The sequence below is a fragment of the Rhamphochromis sp. 'chilingali' genome (genome assembly GCF_963969265.1).
Source record: "Rhamphochromis sp. 'chilingali' genome assembly, chromosome: 7".
NCBI lineage: Eukaryota > Metazoa > Chordata > Actinopteri > Cichliformes > Cichlidae > Rhamphochromis > Rhamphochromis sp. 'chilingali'.
In genome coordinates this window covers 26304733-26325006 of record NC_137934.1, presented here as the reverse complement: position 1 = coordinate 26325006, position 20274 = coordinate 26304733, and the positions used below count along the sequence as shown (strand labels likewise).

The window sequence follows — 20274 nt, the reverse complement described above, 5'->3', positions numbered from 1 at the left end:
CCGCTTGTCCTTTTCAGGGTCGCGGGGGGTGCTAGCAACACTGTTGAGGATTTATTCAAAACTGAAAAGACACTGAACCAGAGCTAACGCAGCATCCTGCAGCGACATGCCATCCCATCCGGTTTGCGTTTAGTTGGACCATTATTTATTTTTCAACAGGACAATGACCCCAAACACACCTCCACGCTGTGTAAGGGCTATTAGACCAAGAATTAAAGTGATGGAGTGCTGCGCCAGATGGCCTGACCTCCTCAGTCACCTGACCTAAACCCAATCGAGATGTTTTGGGATGAGATGGCAGAGTGAAGGGAAAGGGGCCAACAAGTGCTCAGCATCTCTGTGAACTCCTCCAAGACTGTTGGAAAAAAATTTCAGGTGACTACCTCATGAAGCTCATCCAGACAATTCCAAGAGTGTGTAAAGCAGTAATCAAAGCAAAGGGTAGCTATTTTGAAGAATCTAAATATAACAAATATAAAATATAAAACATGTTTTGAGTTATTTCACACTTTTTGTTTACTACATAATTCGATACGTATTCATTCACGGTTTTAATACCTTCAGTGAGAATCTACAATGTAAAGACTCACACATTTACTATTATGTCTATGTTATAGCACATAGAGTGAAGCGTCTGTCTCAAAATATTAACTAAACGTTTCTAACTTTTGTTGAAAATGTGATTTATGTAATGCTGACCAGGTTATTTCAAGTATGCGGCTTGTTTTGTGACACTGTTGACCTAATGTGATTAAATTATAAATATGTCGGGTTAAACAGCTGAGAGCACCTTGAGCACAGCATAGAAAAAGTTGTGCATTGAAGATGATTCTGAACCATGAAGTGTTCATCAGAACAAGCACTTCTAATTGTACTTTGGTCCTCATTGTCTTTGAAAAGCTAGAGCTGACAAAACAAACCCAGTAAACACATTTTTATCTGTAGGTTTGGTATAGTAATCTGTCTTAATTACATTTTTATTTTTATGTTTTATTTATTCATTATATGGGGGGAAGTCCTGTCAGCCTTGTGCTCAGAGGACTGCAGTCACCCATCTGTCCTGTTCTAATAAACACCTTCTTTAGATCTGTTCAGTTTTATTCATATGGCACTACTTAGCAGTCAACAAATCTTGTCTTAAGTCACTTTATACTGTAAAGTGTTCATTTAGGACAAAGTATACTGCAAATCTACACAATTGTCCGTTTTGCCATTTAGTGAACTTCCGTAAAAAAACAAAACAAAAAAACCCAGAAAATGTTCAGGCATGAATTTACCAGGACATTTGAAGAGCAAATGAAGAGCAAAGCAGAAAGTTACAGAAAGTTCATGCCTGGTGTCCTGACGCAACCCCGAAGGGCTGGAGTAATCAGCAGGGGGCAGCATGACGCCAGTGTTGGATCCTCAAGACACGAAAAAGAAAACCGGAAACTACGCATTTTTCGCGCGAAATCTCGTTGCTGTCCTGTATTGTATTTTCAGTAGATTAAATCAGAGAATCGGGCAGATCGGCTTCGCGGTGGGGAGAAGGTTACTTTGTTTTTTGTTGTTGTGATTTTGTCCTCTGTGTGAGCTGAAAGAGACGAAACAGGATGAAATATTTCACTCGAATGAAAATCAGACGAGTATATGAGTGGAGTGGAAGGGCACGAAGCTTCAACAGGAGGCTAAAAACCCACGACTATGAGTGAGTAATTATTTTTCCACCTTAAAAAATGGCTTTTTATGCTCCGTCTTTTCAGTGTGATGGTTAAAAATGTTTATGTTGGAATAATTAAGGGAGATAAGAGTCCTGCGGATGAATTAAGTAGAATGACAAACTATCAAGCAACAACTATGTGATAATCATTTAAGGCAGTGGTGGGCCGCGTGATTGTGCTCTTTTGTTGTCCCTAGCCCTTGTCTGTTTATTTTAAAGAAGGGAAAGTCTAGCGCTCCTTGATCTTATTCTTCACTTTATGTTGTCGGCCTTTGCCTTTGATGTGGTTACAAAAATGTCAAAGTTACCAAAGTCGACACTCATACAAAGTTAACATATAATTTACTGCCATAGTTTGTTTTATTGACTTGTTGCTAGCAGTTTGTCCACAGCATTGAACTCTCCCAGGTACAAAGATGGTAACTGTGTTGTGGACATCACAGCTCTAATCTGGGCTCATGGGTGGAGTCAGTTTTAATGCAGTCTACCATGTTACTGTTTGCCTGGAGGGGGGCACAGTTTTAGTGATGGGTTGATGACGCCTCGTGGAATGTGTGCCACATTGGCTTTACGGTACTGTGTGTTTTTTTTACTGTTTGTGGACTTTAAATCCACACCGGTGTCGTGACCAGATGGAAGTACTCTACCCTTCTTTCCATAGAAATCTAGAAGAACTGTTAAAGTGTATTTTCAGAAGTTTGTTAGTTATGTTTTGGTGCTTTGAAATGACCCTCCAAAAGTTGATTCTGTTCATCTGGACGTAGCGTTTTGTTGGAGAAACGTTTCGTCACTCATCCAAGTGACTTCTTCCGTCTCAGCTGACTGCAGGTTTCCCCAATCTTATAAACAGTACATTTGCATAATGACTGAAACCAGCCCATTGAAGGAACAATGGATTGGGAGGTCAGTTCCTTAATCATAATTATGCAAATTCTCATTACCATTGATCAACAACCACTGACCAAAACCCACTGGTCAAAGACCACTGATCAATGGCCATGAGTACCATTCACAGAGAGTTGGGGAATGGCTGCGATCACAGCATTGTAAGATGGTGAAAGATGTAACCTTAGGCCCCCTCCTCGATTCAGAGATGGTCTTTCCCTTTTCACGTAAATGGCCTCCTTGACTCCCTGCTCACACCAGTGTTCCTCCATGTCCAGGATGTGTACATCCTCATCATTGAAAGAGTGTCCACTAGCCTGTAGGTGTAAATAGACTGCAGAGTCCTGGCAAGACGAGGTAGCTCTTCTGTGTTGTGCCATCCACTTCGCCAGAGGTTGTTTGGTTTCCCTGATGTATAAATCCTGGCAATCCTCCTGGCACTTAACAGCGTACACTATGTTACTCTGTTTGTGTCGGGGACCTGATCCTTGGGGTGGACCAATTTTTGGCGCAATCTTTATAAGATTGGGGAAACCTGCAGTCAGCTGAGACGGAAGAAGTCACTTGGATGAGTGACGAAACGTTTCTCCAACAAAACGCTACGTCCAGATGAACAGAATCAACTTTTGGAGATTTACTTTCCTGGATGACTGAGAATGCATCAAGACGTTTGAAATGACCCGTTTTGAAATTTTAACCCTAAACCAGAAATCAAATATCTGCTAGATGACAAAGGCGTTTTGACACCATTGATCAATCTGGCTGTATTTTGAGATTCCAGTTCTTGCTCCCATAATCGGTAGTTTTTGATTGTTTCTTTTCTCCCGTTTGTTTCAGCTCTTTTGCGATCAGTGTGGAGGGTCTCTCAAAAATCATCATCAACACAGGCCAACACATCCTCATAGAGGGGTATGATGAAGACAACCCATATGTGGCCAAAGTTACCAGGCTGTATGGTGATGGTGAGTCGTATTCACACAAGCTTGGAGCTGGCTCAGCTAACCAAGGACCTGACGTGTACTTTTCTCAACTGATGACAAATAACTTAGGCTCTGATTTGGGACTTAACTCAAGACAGATTTGGTTCTGACCCTCAAGCTGACATGGACGTGTCTCAAGTTTGACAAACAGCTTTTTAAAATTAATTAATTGTTTTTATGAATTGACATCGACTTTGGCAACTTGAGTCCTGAGCTGGACTTGCCTTAAACGATGATACATTATTTTAGACTTGAATAACCCAAGGAGCAATCAACTCCAACACTATCAATCATTGAATGTCTCTTGGCTATCTTAAGTCTGAGATCATATTAGTGGACACTTGAAATGGTCTTGTTTCAAATAGTAATGGATTTAGAATAATTTAGAACGCGACTTGACTTTCTTGGACTTCAGTTGGACTAAAACAACTCGAGACTAATCTCAAATGGCCTAACTTGATACTTACTCTGTTCCACTTTGAGACACTGACTTTCTTTGTCTTGTGCCTGTCTCTTCCAGAGAATGGGCAACAGATGAAGGCAGTAGTTCAGTGGTTCATGCGTGTGTCTGAATTGCCTGTCAACAAACTGAAATTGCTTGGCAGAGAGCCTCATCCGCAGGAGATCTTCTACTATGAATGTCGTAATTGTGATAATGAGGTCAACGTCGAGTCCATCCTCAGGCCTGTGAAGGTGAGCTTCATTTAAATCACAAATGCTTTAAAGTCAAATGCGAAAATGTTTAATTTCCTTCCTTTATCTCTAAGGTGAAGCACCTCGACAGCAATGACCCGTTCCCTGACTCCTCTGACAAAGATACCCTGTACGTGAAGTTGTCCTGGGACTCCAAGGTCTTCGGGGTGGTGAACTCGACCGTGATGGAGTCTCCCGCTGAGCCAGCACCTGCTTCTTCACCTCCTTCCTGTCTTAAACCCTCCCTCCCGATATCACCTTCTTGCTCCCAGTCTGCAGCCACCCCCAGAGGACCCTCTCGGCGTGTCCTACCCACACCGGACCACGCCATAATGCAGAAGGCGTCATTAGGGGAAGTTGGCTGCAGCAGTGTAGGTACACCTGCCAATGTCGAGGCTGAGTCACTTCACTCGGCCACTAAACTGTCAGCGTCAAAATGCCTCAGTGCCAAGAGGAGGAATGCCACGGCCAGGACGCCTGGTGTCCGAAAGAGACTGGAGCTTAGCAGTGAGTGTTCGCACAAGGATTTTAAAATGCAACCACTTTGTCGTACCAGAGAACAACAGGGCTTTTTATATATCTCTAATACCAAAAGTCGTGAAGTTTGATTAAAACCAGAATGCAAGAATTTGCAAGTCTGCATAAATCCATTTGTTATTCACAATCGAGCATAGAATACCTGAGAAAATGTACGATTTTAAGAACAAAAAAAGTCAAATTAAGAAGAAAGGTTATTTCTGGATGGCACCAGCACCTGGACCATATTTGTCACTGTGTAGCATACCACCTTCTTCTTCTTTTCTTCTTTTCTTTTTCCAGAAAGGAATTTTCTCGCTTCTTATCTTATATAGGATTCTAGCTCCTCAGCAGAACTGGATCATTGTCATATTTATAGTTTCATGATCCAGTAAATGTTTTCAATTGGCCAAAGACCTGGACCAGGCCAGTTCAGCCCCTGGACCCTTCTACAAAACCAATATGTGTTTGACAGGAGCAAGTTTCTCTAAACCCCGTAGATGCCTTTCAGCATTTTCGGTGCCTTTCCAGGTGTGCAAGTCAGTTCCATAAATACTAATGTACCTCCATATTATCAGAGATTTAGACTCACTGATGGCCCCTCTTCCTTTTTGTCCCGACGATGCAGCATTCTTGTCTCCCAAATTTCTAGTTTCAATTTATTTGACCAAGCAACAGTTTTCAACTTTGTCTCAGTCCATTTTAAATCACCTACGACCCAAAGAAGACGAAGTGTTTCTGGATCATGTTCACGAAGAAGCTTTCTAGAAGCTTCCTAGCCCACGCAATGATTTCCATGACAGATCTGAGTCCTGTGAAGTTTGAAAGCCCACAGATTACAGGAATCCAAGACTGATTTTCGGCCGTGTCCTTGATGATAAGATATTCAAAGTCTTGGCTTTTATGTTGAGAAACGTTTTTCTGAATTTCTTCCACAATTTGTAGACGTATTTGCAGATTTAGTGACAATGCCCATCTTTACGTCTCTGAGCTTTTTAATCCAATCCTGCTGCAGTCGATGTTCATTTTAGATGTATTTAAAAGCACTTTTTTAGCCCTTTGATTTGTTCAATTGTGAATAAAATATGGGTTAGAGATTTGCAATTCATTGCATTTTCTTATTTATTGACATTGTAAACAGAATCCCAAGTTTTGGGGCCAATACCTTACAATATGAAGCGGCTGTTGTGATTTGGCACTATATAAATAAAACTGCATTAAGTGAATAAAACTCTGTTGTCCATCTTTGTCCTGTCAGGTCCAGACAAGTCAGTGACAGGTGAAGAAGTCCTGAGTCAGCTGCTAAATGAAGAGTTGGAATCAAAGGTGACACTGACTCGCAGGCTTCCTCCCTCTGCCGCTCATCCTCTGCCCGTCACCCACAGCCTCACACCCCTGAGGAAGGCCCACAGACCCACCGGTGCTCGGTGTGGTGTCCCCTCATCTGTCTTCCTCAACAAACTCTCTGATTCGGATAGCCCTCTGTCACCAGCCAAGGATGACTCCACAAGGTCAGCGCCGTCTCGCACACAACACACTGAAAGCCAGTCATTTAATTATGTAAATTCAACCGTCACACAGTTTACAATATGCAGTAGAAACTCTAAGTTAGGTTTAGGGATTTTCAAGTTAAGATTGAAAAATTAAGAGATTTTCATTGACACTCACAGCTTCCTACTTTCAGCTTAAGGTCCGTTTAGATTTTGCTTGTTTTAAACTTTTCAAACGCAAAGATAAACCGGCTGAAACAAGAAAGCTTCTATATTTAGTTTTTTTAAATGACTTAAACTCGATGTAAACATACACACTTGTAGTGGAAGGGGTTGTTGTAGCTCAGGAGGTGGAGCCTGATTTTTATACAGGTCAAAACAGGTACAACAGTTCAAAGGAATGTGAGCATAATTAGGTTATTGGTTTAAAACCTGAGATAACTGGTATAAAACCAAGCACACTGGTGCCACTTTCAGTCCTTGGGAGGTGATGAAATGGTGACTGGTTCAACAAAGATCTTGGTTAGGACACAGAGGATAAGCGATGCCACTCCAAGGAGAGTATACAGTGGTGTGAAAAAGCGTTTGCCCCCTTACTGATAGGGATGGGTACCGGTGTCCGTTCTGACATAAACGGTAGTAACCAGACCGAAAAGCAGCGCACATTTCGGTGCTTTATTTCGGTGCTTTTTTTTCCTGAGCTGTGATACACTTCTAGCCAATCATTTTATGTTTCCGAGGATAGTAGGCGGGGCCAGGTACGTACGTTCTGTTAGAGCAGAGCTACAGATTAAAAATGTCCAAGGCGAAGCGGTCAAAAGTCTGGCTGTACTTCACAGCAAAATATGCAAACTCAGCAGCAACAAGTGCTTTAAGCTGATACTGTGATACTGTCAAAGGAGGTAACACCAAGAATCCGATGAAACACCTGGCGACGCATAGCGTTTTTTTTAAAAGCCCAGAAATGCGCCGTATTTGATGGCAGCAGCAGCCGTTCTTCTCTGCGTGAGTAGCTTAATGTTGTTTGTGTGTAATTTACGTTGAGTAGGCTAACCACGTTATTACATTAATGCATGTAAGGTGAACTAGCAAACATCATCATAGCTACATGCGGCTGTCTTCTTGTTTGATGGCAGATACTCCCTTCACCCTGGCCAAAAAGGCTAAAATGACCAAAGAAAAAGAGGGAAACAGTTAAACATGAGAGGTTTAGGACAAAGTTTGTGTTTTTTCCATTGTTTAAGCACTGCTTCCAGCTAAGAGTGATGCCATATATGCCCCATAGCTGCAGAAAAGGCTAACATTGTTATCTTTTTACAAAAAACCAGCTGAATATGAGAGGTTTTTGGACCAATTTTGTGTTCTCCATTCTTTAAGCACCGGTTCGAGCACCGTTTGAGCACCGGCACCGTTTCAAAAGTACCGATTTGGCACCGGTATCAGATAAAACCTAAACGATACCCATCCCTACTTACTGATATCCTCTTTTTTATGTTTGTCACACTTTAGTATTTGTTGTTGTTTGATGCTCTGAAACATTTGACAAAGACAACAAACATGCACTTACTAAATAAAGGTGTTTATTATTAAAAGGGGGGGATCCAAACCTACATAGCCCTGTGTGGGGAAAAGTGACCCCCTCCCCTTCTTATGGTGACTCTACCATAAGAAAGAGACTAGGCAAGAAATGGCCGGCATGGCAAGAATATCCTAAAAGTTGGTGCGAAATATTGTGTGGATGAAGAGACAAAAGTTGAACTTTTTGGAAGGTGTGTTTCACATTACATCTCATGATAGTAACAGCATTTCAGAAAAGGAAGATCATACTAACAGCTGGATGTGATGGTGGTAGTGTGATGGTCTGGGGCAGGTCAGGACCTGGAAGACTTGCTGTGGTAAATGAACCATGAATGCTGCTGTCTGCCAAAACACCCTGAAGGACAAAGTCCAGCCATCTGTTTGTGACCTCAAGCTGAAGCACACCTCAGGTCTGCAGCAGGACAATGATCCAAAGTCCACCTTTGAATGGCATGACCTTAAAAGGGTGTTTCATGCTGGAAAACCCTCCAATGTGGCTGAATTATAACAATTTTGCAAAGATGAGTGGGTCAGAATCCTCCACAGTGCTTCACTACCAGTTATCACAAATGCTTAATTGCAGTTGTTGCTGCTAAGGGGGGCCCAACCAGTTATTAGCCATGTAGGTTTGGATAGCTATATTAAAGTGATTAGCCTTTCAGTGTCTAGAGAGATTTTCAAATGTTGTAACAAGTCCTGTGTGTTTTCAAACAGAGCTACAACTGTGTCACAAAAGAAAGAGCTGAAAACCATTAAAGAGCCAGTCCTCAGTGTTCTGTGAGTACACTCATCCATACATTTACCCTTCATAATCTTTCACTCTGCACACAGACAGCACCGCGTGATGCTAACGTGACCTGTTTATCCTTGTTGTTTCAACATGTTTGGTTTGCTACAGTTTGTATCCAGTTCTACTTTCCTCTGAGAAGTATCAACCAGGTTCACCTGACTAACATTCATATTCACATACAAGTCACACACACTGTGCATTTGATATATGCGTTGAATTTAAGATGTGGTTTTCCTTGTGTAGACTAAACCAAAAACTACAGGCTGTTCCTCTTATACCCGTCCATGTGTTGTGTGTGTAGAGCGGAGGTGGAGAATGAAAAGTCTCCAATGGTCACTGAAACACCGAGGAGCTCTAAGAGGAAGTCGGCCATGGTGGTGTCATCACGCATCAAGAAACAGCTGTGAGTGCAAAAGTGGATCCATGGGATCTCTCTTATTTTTACATACAGTGGTGTGAAAGAGTGCATGCATGTGCCTGTTTGTATGTGCAGTTATGCAAAACGACCCTGCAGGCAGTCTTGAAACTTGGATCGTGGCTCAAGAGTTGGCAGTTCGTCTTGTAATCGGAAGGTTGCCGGTTCGAGCCCCGGCTCGGACAGTCTCGGTCGTTGTGTCCTTGGGCAAGACACTTCACCTACCGCCTACTGGTGGTGGCCAGAGGGGCCGATGGCGCGATATGGCAGCCTCGCTTCTGTCAGTCTGCCCCAGGGCAGCTGTGGCTACAACTGTAGCTGCCTCCACCAGTGTGTGAATGTGAGAGTGAATGAATAGTGGAATTGTAAAGTGCTTTGAGGGTCTCGAAAAGCGCTATATAAATGCAATCCATTATTATTATTATTATTATTATTATTATTATTATTATTATTATTGTCCTCTGCCAGAGGCCTAAGAGCTTGAGATCCTGTGCAGTACCTTTGCTATTCCTAGGATCACGCTCTTCTGGACAAAGATCTTGGATGTCATTCCTGGAATCTGCTGGAGCCACTTGGCTGGTTTGGGGGAAGCTTCACTGTCCCAAGTGCACCACTTACCATGGGGACCATAGTTGCTTTCTTCCATATCTTCTTTAGCTCCCCTGTTAGCTCTAGGTATTTCTCCAGCTTCTCCTGTTCCTTCTTTCTGATGTTGCTTGGCACAGTTGGATCTATCACCACAGCCTTCTTCCTCTACTTATTCAGCACTAGTATGATCGGTTGGTTAGCCATCACCAGTTTGTCCATCTGTGTCTACAAGACCCACAGGATCTTAGCTCGGTCATTCTCAGCCACCCTAGGGGCATATATTCCAGGCCACACTCGGCACGGCACAGATGTTTCTGTACGCTATGCCGGCGACTTGTTATGGCGTTCCATGTATGCCTTGCCTGCTAGCATCTTGCACCCTGCTGTTATGTGCTGGATTGTCTCTGGGGCATCTTTACACAGCCTGCACCTGGGGTCTTGCCTGGTGTGATAGACCCCAGCCTCTATGGATCTTGTGCTCAGAGCTTGTTCTTGTGCTGCCATGATTAGTGCCTCTGTGCTGTCTTTCAGTCCAGCTTTGTCCAGCCACTGGTAGGATTTCTGGATGTCAGCCACCTCCTCTATCTGCCGGTGGTACATACCGTGCAGGGTCCTGTTCTTTCTCAAGTTTCTGCTGCCTGAGGTATTCATAATGCACACATCATCTTCTTGATGATCACGGATGTTTGTTTCATCCTGGTTGTTGGTTCTGACACCCACTAGTACTCACCCTCGTTCCTTTCACTTAGCACACATTCTCAGGATGCTGGAGTTTGGGTGAAACCCTCCATGGATGACAAGGAGCTTTCTTGTCTTGTTGTCAGTGGCTTCTGTCTCCTTCTTTTGCCAGCTTATTATCTCAGCAGGATATCTTGTGACTGGCAGGGCATAGATGTTAATTGCCCGGATCTTGTTCTTGGTTGCAGCTTTCCTAGCGGCCCTTTCGTGCTTCCCATTTGCCTGTGGTATTCCAAGGTACTTTTAGCTGTCTGCAATGTTGCCTTCTGGTAGTTCTGACTGCCTTCCCTATCCTTGTTACCATGTGACTACACTCCAGTGTTGTTGGTGTAGTATCCACTGGTGTGGGTCGGTTAACTGATGTGTCATTCACTCTTGACATACAGCTCGGTGTCATCCATGTGGCGGAGGTGCTGACGATTGCTCCATTTCGTAGTCGGTATCCTTAGCTAGTCTTGATTCGGCTGAGGCGGTTCAGGTCTTTGCGAAACGGCAGCAATGACAGAGCATCTCACTGGTAAATCCCACACTTAATGGCAACTTGTGCAACTGGCTTATAGTTTGCAGGTTTCTGATGGCGAATTTGTTTGTGTCCGTGTGCGTGCAGCGTGATGGTTAGCACTGTTTCTCCTCACATGCAAGGCCTTGAATAGTCAGGCCCCATCTTATCTTAATGACCTTAAAGTACCATATCAGCCCATTAGAGCACTTCTCTCTTGGACTTCAGGCTTACTTGGGGTTCCTAGGATATTTAAAGGTAGAAGAGCATTAGGCTGTATAAATAAGGATGATCTGATATCGTCGTGTGGGTGTTGTTCCTGGAACAACATTGCAAGTGACCAATCACATTGTTGTGGCGTTATTCTTCGGCGCGCCAAGCCATTCGTGCATTTATGAAATTCCAATGTTCCAAGGACAATATCAATTCTGCTTAGCGTTTATTAAAGGGTCAGGGTCAGGATCCGTTGATCGGCGGACAGAGGCGGTTTCTCGCAGTACAGTTTTTTGTTTTACGGCGGTTTTTCCCGAAGTCGCAAAAGTATGACGTCACAACGTTCTGATTGGTCACTTGCTATGTTGATCTGGGAACAACACCAACACGACGATATCAGATCATGCGTATAAATAAACCTGAATTGAATGGAAAGTTGAACGTTCTGAGTTTGACTCAACCAACTAGTCGAGGCCTTTCTGTGTGGAGTTTGCATGTTCTCTCCAGGTACACCGGCTTCCTCTGAAGTTAATTACATCTAAATTATGCATAAGTGTGAATGTGAAAGTGAAGGATTGTCTTTGTGCATCAGGCTGCCGACCTGTGCAGGGTGTACCCCACCTCTTGTCCAGTGATTGCTACATCATAAAGTCACGCATGAATATGTGGAGCAAAATTAAGTATAATTAGTGAGCGTTGTTTGAAACCACACAGTGTGCATAATTTATTTATAAGGGCCAGTAAGCTTCCAGGCCTTAAAACATTTCAAGCAATAAGAAATACCTGGATTAAAGGTGTGAGGGCACCATTACTGCTGCTTGAAGCTTGAATTAACACGATTTGTTTCAAATGATCATTTTATCGTTCACACCCTTTCTGTTGTTTTATTTTTTTAACTTGTGTCAGTCTTATGTAGTCTGTGTTTTGGCTTCGTAGCACCACCAGAATCAAACATTAACAAAGTGAAAAAGGACTCGTAAATCTTAAGGGTGTCTGTTATGTGTTCCATCAGGAATCTTCTGGAAAACGATCAGGACCTAAACTCATCCGGAGAGGAAGAGGATGAGTTTGTTCCATCTAAGAATGACTTGCTGAGCAGCAGCGAAGAGGAGGGTCAAGATGAGGATGGGCCGAATATTGATGATCAAGTGTCAGCGAAGAAGTTCCGATATGTTGCAACGGGTTCTGGCAATTCTCGTTCAAAAAGGAAATCTTACTCCTCAGCGAGAACACAACGAAGAACTCCCGCAAAGAAGGTGATGAAGACCAGACGCACACTGATATTCAGACATGAGATCACCACTTTCTCACCGTCTCTCTCCTATTTCTACAGATCTCGCCGGGAACGCCCAAAACCCCCCGTCACGCCACGCCCAGCATCCCCATCAGGTCCCTGCAGACCCAACAGCCGGCTAACATCCTGGAGGAAGCCAGAGCCAGGTGAGCTCACGGTAGACACAAGTGAAAGGACTCAGAAAACTAAACTTTCTTTGTTGCGGTGCAGACACATCGGATGGTGAGCATGACGCTTCATGCGTATCTATGTTGTATGATAAAGATACAGCCGTGGACCTTTTTTCTTTTCTTCTTTTCTTTGAACCGCAACCACAGTGCAGCAACAATGCATGCACCCGTCAGGTGGACTTTGAGTGTCCTTGAAAGTCAAACAGGAACAACTGTGTTATTGTGTCTGCAGCTGACCTTTTAGTCGCATATGTGTGAAAGAGGGCTGTAGTAAAGCACGTTGCAGTCACGAAGTAGAAGATGGAGAGTTGGTGCAGTAAACGTTTCCTTGCGGATTGACTGAAATTGAAACTGTTGTATTATAATGAGTTCTTCCTCTTTTATCAGGCTGCATGTGTCATCGGTGCCAGAGTCTCTGCCCTGCAGGGAGCAGGAGTTTCAGGACATCTACAGCTTTGTGGAAAGCAAGATCATTGACAACACAGGAGGGTGAGAGAAAGCTTTTAGCAGTCTTACTGGAGTCGCATCTGCACACTTCAGGGTCTACGTGTCTCGAGGCTGTTGTTTTTTTTTTGTTTGTTTGTTTTGTCTTTTTTTGAAAAACTGTGGGATTTTGTTTTATTACAGGTGCATGTACATCTCTGGTGTGCCAGGAACTGGAAAGACAGCGACAGTTCATGAGGTGATTCGCTGTCTGCAGCACGCAGCTGACATGGACGAAATCCCTTCATTCCACTTCATCGAGATCAATGGGATGAAAATGACAGACCCACACCAGGCCTACGTCCAAATCCTACAGGTGGGAATGAAGCTTTTTCACAGCCGCTGCAGGCTTTAGTCAAGTAATAATCATTTTGCTTTATCACTTCACCAACTTACTCTTCAGAGCTTGTGTGTGTGTGTGTGTGTGTGTGTGTGTGTGTGTGTGTGTGTGTGTGTGTGTGTGTGTGTACAGTGCTATCTATCCCTATGTGCTTTTATCCAACATTCACAGACTTGTGATTAATGCATGGGGGCAGCTCGGGGTTCATTGTGCTGGCCAATGACACATGGGCTATCTGCTGACCTGCCGTAGTAACGTCTCATTTATTTATCTCATCCCTGCAGAAACTGACTGGTCAGAAAGCCACACCTGACCACGCAGCAGTTCTGCTGGAAAAGAGATTCAGCAACCTAGCGCCCAGGAAGGAGACTATTGTGATGCTCGTGGATGAAGTAAGAACAATTTTTTTTTTTTTTTTTTTTTTTTTTTTTTCTTTTAAAGAGGAAATTTTTTCCGCTTATCCTTATCATAGTCATGGGGGCCCGGAGCTTATCCCAGCTACAATAGAGCAAAAGGCAGGGGACACCCTCAGTATATCAACAGTGTGCCACAGTGCTAACACAGAGATAACTATGTGCACGTACATTGACAAATATGGGCAATTTAGAGTCACCAATTAACCCAACCCTAGTAACCGCATGTCTGTGGACTGTGGAGGAAGCCGGAGTACCCGGAGAGAACCCACAGAGACACATGAGGAACATGCAAACTCCACACAGAAAGTCGACTCAGGACCTTCTCCCTGTGAGGTGCTAACAGTGCTAACCACCATGCCACCGTGCGGCGTGAGAACAAGTTCAGCATTCTTAAATTATATTCTGTGAGCAAAGCCCCTGACTTCACATTCCCTTGTTCACCATTTATCACAAGGTAACTGGTATTCTGCCTAATAGTCCAAGAAATGTAGGTTGCTCTCAGGAGCTATGAATTTCATACTGTGATACGATGCCATCTGCACATCAAGTACAGTCGTGAAGTTTCCTTAATATTAAATATTCCACAATCAGCTGTTTGTGGTGTTATGACAACTCAGGCACAAAGTGGAAAGCCACATAAAATCACTAAGTAGGGTCAGCGAAGGCTGAGTTGCGTGGTGTCCAGAGGTCAGCAACGCTCTGTAGAGTCAGTCGCTATAGACCTCTAAACTCAGATTAGCTCGAGAACTGTGTGTAGACAGCTTTCCATTGAAACCCATGCAGCTGCATACAATCGTTAAATCATGAAGCACACTGCAAAGCAATGAACGCAGAGGTGTAAAGCATGTCAGCACTGGACTGTAGAGCAGAGAAGACGTGTTTCCTGGAGGAACAAATCATGCATGTTTGTAGTTCCAGAGAAAGGAACTCTTAATGCTTCAGCAGAACGAGACATTTTGATCGATTTCATGCTCCCAACTACGTTGGAACAGTTTGGGGGTGGCTCCTTCCTGCACACCACTGCACAAAGCAAGATCTATAAAGACCTGCATGAGCAGGTTTGGTGCGGTAGAACTGGACTGGCCTACACAGAGTCTCCACTCAGCTATATAGAACATCTTTGGGATAAAACAGACCCGAGTCTATAAACCGGACTTTGTCGTCCAACCACAATGTCTGACCCATATTTGGAAATATAGTCTATTTAGTTTTAACAAGTTCATGTCTGGTTGGGATATGTTCATCACAGAGGCCGATATTACTCTAATTAGTAATATAAATCATACTGGATAACCGTTTGTTCTGTCTCTGTGTTAGCCCTGTGTTAGGTTGGTGACCTATCCAGGGTGTTCCCCGTAGGGCTGGGCCATATTATACCGTTCACGGTAATACCGGTATAATGTTAGGCAACGATAGGAAAATGAAATATCGCGATAGAATGGGAGTAAAACGCGCATGCGCGGTGCCTTTGTTTTCATACGCACATGGCCGATTGTTGAGTGAAACAGATGATCCAGAATTGGTTTGTAAAAATGGTGCAACTTCCGTGATGTGGAACTGGTTTGGTGTTTGTCCGTCAGATACACAACAAAGCACATTTTTTTGCAGAACATGCAAGCGGCCGTTGTTATTGTCGTATTTGTCGGACTAAGATGCTCTTAAATCTGGGAGTAATCTGGGTCCTAAACTCCGTATGCTTCAGGTCAAACAACACTGCAGCATCACTTAGAGTTAAAAACTGTCTAAATTCTTTCGTCTTTAATAAAACGATCAGCATTGCTGCTTTACCAGGTGTAACTATAAAGTTTAACTTCCAGGCATCCATGAAAACAAAAGTTATTACATTTAACGGAGTTAGAAGTTAGCAGGAAGCTAGCGGAAGTTAGCTCGCTAGTTTCGCTAGTTACCTAAGCATGATATTGCATGTTCTGACTGAGAGATTTCTGAAAAAAATCAAACGTACAGCTCTGCTATCACTTCCAACATAAATGAAGACAGGAAACTAAACAGCAGTGACGTTTGTAGGGTTACTGAAGTTGGGCTAGCTGGTATATAATGATGTGCTACGTGATCGCTAGCGACACAGCTATGTTAGCATAACATAAACAGTGAAGCTGGAGGACGAACACTAACACTTTTCCACTTATAAAAGTTAACGTGAAGGTTCTTCATGGTTAGAGACAAATGCAATCGCATGGCAGGATGCTGTGGATATTATACATGGTTATGCTCAGGATATGTCAGCCCATTTCTACTGGAAATGCCTTTTGGTTAAACTTTCAGCAAGGAATTTGCATTTGCACTGTTAAATTTTTATAAAGCTTTAATGTACATAAAAACCAGCTTCTTGTTTATGTGAAAATAAATGGAAGGTTGTCTTTTTGCACTAGTAATGTTGTGGAGTTGTATTTTGTCTCGCATCAATTATATCGTCGGTTATATCGTTATCGCAAATTTTCAAATATATATCGTGATAAATATTTTTGGCCATATCGCCCTGCTCTAGTTCCCCGCCTCTCACCCTATGATAGCTGGGATAGGCTTCAGCCCCCTCCCACCCGTAACCCTTTCCCCTGTAAGGATGAGCGGGAAGAGGATGGATGGATAATTTTTGCTAAACATGTTGCAGAACCCCAGGTTTCTCAGGAAATGGTGCCTGCTCACACCATGTATAGAGCCTGTGTGCTTGTCTGTCACTTTTAACTAAGAATTGTGATAGCAGAATAACCATCCTGTACTATATTTTTTGTTTCGGCCCGCTTTAGTTAGACCTGCTGTGGACGAGGAAGCAGAACGTGATGTACAACCTGTTCGATTGGCCCACACGGCGTCATGCTCGCCTGGTGGTGCTGACCATCGCCAACACAATGGATCTGCCCGAGAGAATCATGATCAACAGAGTGGCCAGTAGACTGGTGAGACTGATTAAACACTGCTATTCTTTACATTCCCTGACAGCAATACTATGAATGATGGTTTAAAGGTCACTGCTGTGTGGTAAAAAGATTTGAGCATGAAGCCAAAGCCGCAATTTACCGGCTGATTTATGTTCCTGCCCTCACATGGACACAAGCTGAAGCTGTGACAAAGTAGTAGCAACAGAAATGCACTTGTGTAATTCTCATTCAAGACTGTGTTAAACAATTTGACATCACTTTACTTCCTGTCTTTTCGAGATCATTTCTTCTCCTACTTATTTTGCTTTTCAGCCCTTTGAATATCTGAATATTAATACAACAACTAAATATCTCATTCAGATGACTTGTAAGAAAAAAACATAAACTAAAAGCCACTGATCATTTGCATTGCTGCTTCCAGGGTTTGACCAGGATGTCATTCCAGCCGTACAGCTTCAAGCAGTTGCAGGAGATCATCATGTCCAGGCTGAACAAGTTGAAGGCCTTTGAGGAGGACGCTCTGCAGTTGGTGTCCAGGAAGGTTGGCAACCAGATTGTCTTTAATGCAGTCTCACCCGCTCTGTTGTGTACTCACCTGCCCACCGTCAAGTCACGTCCGTGTCCCTCATATCTGGCAGGTGGCCGCTCTGTCCGGTGATGCTCGCCGATGTTTGGACATCTGTCGGCGGGCAACGGAGATCTGTGAGCACTCAGCTGCTGACCCTTCCTCCACAGGATTGGTGGGAATGAGTCACGTGATGGAAGCACTGAATGAGATGTTTTCCTCTGCCTACATCACTGCCATCAGGTGAGACCAAACCTTTGGTCACTTTAGTAATGCACGCTGTAGAGATGTGCATTGGCAGCTGTGAGGAGAAGTGACTGATGTGGTTTGTTTTTTTTCAGGTGTGCGTCAACACAGGAGCAGCTCTTCCTCAGAGCTGCTATTGCAGAGTTTAGGCGGCTGGGATTGGAAGAGGCGACTTTCCAACAGGTGAGAAATATAAAACAACTAAAGTTACTAAAACAAAACCAACAAGCCTCTATAGACTGTATATGAAACGAATCCATAAGTTGATTTACTTTTTTAAAGGCTTCAATAAATACACATTTAAAGAATAAAACACAGACCTTAAATCTAACATGAATACAGATATTCATTCATAATCTAGAAATCATGTTTGGCTGGATATTCTGTGAGGAATTAGATGAGCTCAGAAACACAGGCCTACATCTTTATTTAGATTACAGTCTGTACTGTCTATCTCTGTGCAGTCTATCACAGTACATCACACATGTACAAAACTCATCTGTTATGATGATAAATCACTGGGCTTTCAGCTTACCCAGCTCCAGTCGTCGTTAACTGGAGGTGAATGAGAGAGATCTCTGCAGTGTCCTAAAGAATGAAATGCGTGTCGATTTCAGTGACAATGGCAGTGATGCTTGCATAATATCCAGAGGATGTTGCATTGGAATAACTTCCTTCATCATCCAGGAACTTCCTGAATATTCTCTCTAAATAAGCCTTGGTACTGCCTCATTTTAGAGTCTGACAATGGGTCCAATGATTTCATCCCAAATCCTAGTGGCCCTCAGGGCTGTTGCCTATCCTGTAGCGGTCTGTGCATCCCTCCATGCCTGTGTTTTACCAGACCATCACTGGTCCACCTCAGCATGACCCATCAGTCATGCTGAACGATGTAACAGGCAGCATAATTTTCTGTACAGATTCTCCAGTCTTTTTATGTTTGTCACATGTGTTTAGAATGAGCCTGCTGTATTCTGTAAAAAGCATCAATGTACCTGCCAGTTCTGGTTCTCTATGGCAAAGGCCAGTCTTGCTCCATGGCAGTGAGCATAGGGACCACTAGAGGGTGTCATGCAACCAGTAGTACGCTGGTCAGAAAAGATGAGGAGGGAAAAATTTCAGTTTCCGCTTCCTGCAAAACCATCCCTGTGTTGGGGTTTCTCATTGTTACCCTTCTAGTGCACTTGTTAATTTAATTTAAACCTGCTGAAATGAATTAATCCTCTCAGCTACTTAACTAACCTGATATCCTCTTAATTAGGGTTATATTAGCACAGAAATCGTTAAAAGTAGGACCTTTTTTAAAATGGGGATTTAAAACTTGTAATAGGCAGCTTTAGCTCTCTTTGCCTGTTTGCCAATTCCATGAATGTTTCAACTTATAAACCTTTTTTCCCTCAAACAAAATGTGTGATGATTGACAGATAACACAACAAACATCAATAGTTAACTCGGTTACTACAATAATTGCAGCCCAAATTTTCTACAGTTATAAGCTTAAAAGGCTACACATAAAGATAACAATTGTAGCTGATTGTGTCATCTTAACACAGTCCACTTTCACATTGCACTGTGGAATTGGAGTGCTGTGTCTCAACTTGAAATGCAACATCAGGTCCCCTTGTGTTTTGTATGCCAGGTGTTCGTGCAGCACCAAGCTCTCTGTCGGATTGAAGGTCTTCGGCCCATCGGTGTCTCGGAGGGTCTGGCTGTTTGTCAGCGTCTGGGAGCCTGCAGGCTGCTGCTGCTGGAACCGAGTCACCTGGGAGTCCTGCAGCACATCCGACTCAACGTCAGCCAGGATGACATCTTTTATGCCTTGAAAGCTGACTGAAGGGGGGAGTCTTTCACACAAACTGAACAATGACAGAAAAGTGAACCCTCGTCCACGGATTTTAGTTATGAGCTTAAATCTTTGTCCCCAATTTTACTGGAAGATTTTCTTCTGTCTCTGGATTTTATTTTTTATGTTTGTCTTAAATGTACAATAAAATTCTACTAATCCCTCAGTTGCTTTCTTGGAGTAATATTAAAACCTCTTTGATTATAGTTTCTTTAGAGTTTTAGCTGCACTTTAGGGATCAGGAACACTCAAGCTGTAAAGAAACTTAAAGACGCTTCTCTGCTAGCAGAGTTTGATGAGAGTTTAATATGGAAAACGCATCACCATCATGACTGTGGACCATGTTGCCGATTCACTGAAGCACAACTCTTTTCTCTATGAACCAAGGAATACTTTTTTTGGTAATCATTATGTAGCATATCCACATTTTGTACATTACACAAGTTGTTCATTAACACAAACCCATGTTTGTTTAATGGCAATAATCTGCAGCTACAAACAAATGAATTTAAGTGTTGTGCTTCTGCTGTAGGTTTTGTGACCTACATGTTTATTTTTTGTTTTTGACCTATGTGGTATATGTGATTTAAGATATTATGTGGTTTTCGAGAAGAAATAAATCTCATTTGACGAAGGATATTTGGCATGCAGACCGCAATAGTCAGGGATCAAGTCATCAACCTTCCAGTTAGTAGATGAACTGCTCTACCCTGAACCAGCAGTATGTACAGACACCATAAAGTGTTTGTACATACTGCCTGATTTCTTCCTGTTAAAGGGGACTTTTTCCTTCCCATTGCAGACAGGGGGTCATATGATTGTTGTGTTTTTTTTCTGTGTTATTGTAGGGTCTTTACCTTACATGGTCTGCATTGGTGCATCATATCTTTATTCTCTTCCCCCTCCTGCCCCCCCCCCCTTTCTTAAATAGATAAC

General features: G+C 43.0%; 1 protein-coding gene across 1 annotated transcript; it reads left to right on the top strand.

Annotated features, from left to right (window-relative positions):
- The first annotated feature begins 1422 nt into the window (after nucleotides 1–1422).
- On the top strand, nucleotides 1423–19504 carry orc1 (origin recognition complex, subunit 1). Its single transcript, XM_080886787.1, has 17 exons — nucleotides 1423–1687; nucleotides 3422–3546; nucleotides 4085–4257; nucleotides 4332–4764; nucleotides 6032–6284; nucleotides 8556–8618; nucleotides 8933–9034; nucleotides 12097–12340; nucleotides 12418–12524; nucleotides 12936–13037; nucleotides 13176–13347; nucleotides 13656–13763; nucleotides 16553–16702; nucleotides 17106–17225; nucleotides 17323–17492; nucleotides 17591–17678; nucleotides 19135–19504. Exons 1-17 carry the CDS (start codon nucleotides 1593–1595, stop codon nucleotides 19327–19329), a joined length of 2700 nt encoding a protein of 899 aa, XP_080742913.1. The 5' UTR covers nucleotides 1423–1592; the 3' UTR covers nucleotides 19330–19504.
- Nucleotides 19505–20274: the final 770 nt, after the last annotated feature.

What these genes read in the sequence shown, in the direction of transcription:
- orc1 (XM_080886787.1), top strand. Translation starts at nt 1,593, where the DNA reads ATGAAATATTTCACTCGAATGAAAATCAGACGAGTATATGAGTGGAGT. An exon ending in GAAGAACTCCCGCAAAGAAG is followed by an intron (nt 12,341 to 12,417) that starts GTGATGAAGACC and finishes CTATTTCTACAG; the next exon opens with ATCTCGCCGGGAACGCCCAA. An exon ending in GCCTACATCACTGCCATCAG is followed by an intron (nt 17,493 to 17,590) that starts GTGAGACCAAAC and finishes GTTTTTTTTCAG; the next exon opens with GTGTGCGTCAACACAGGAGC.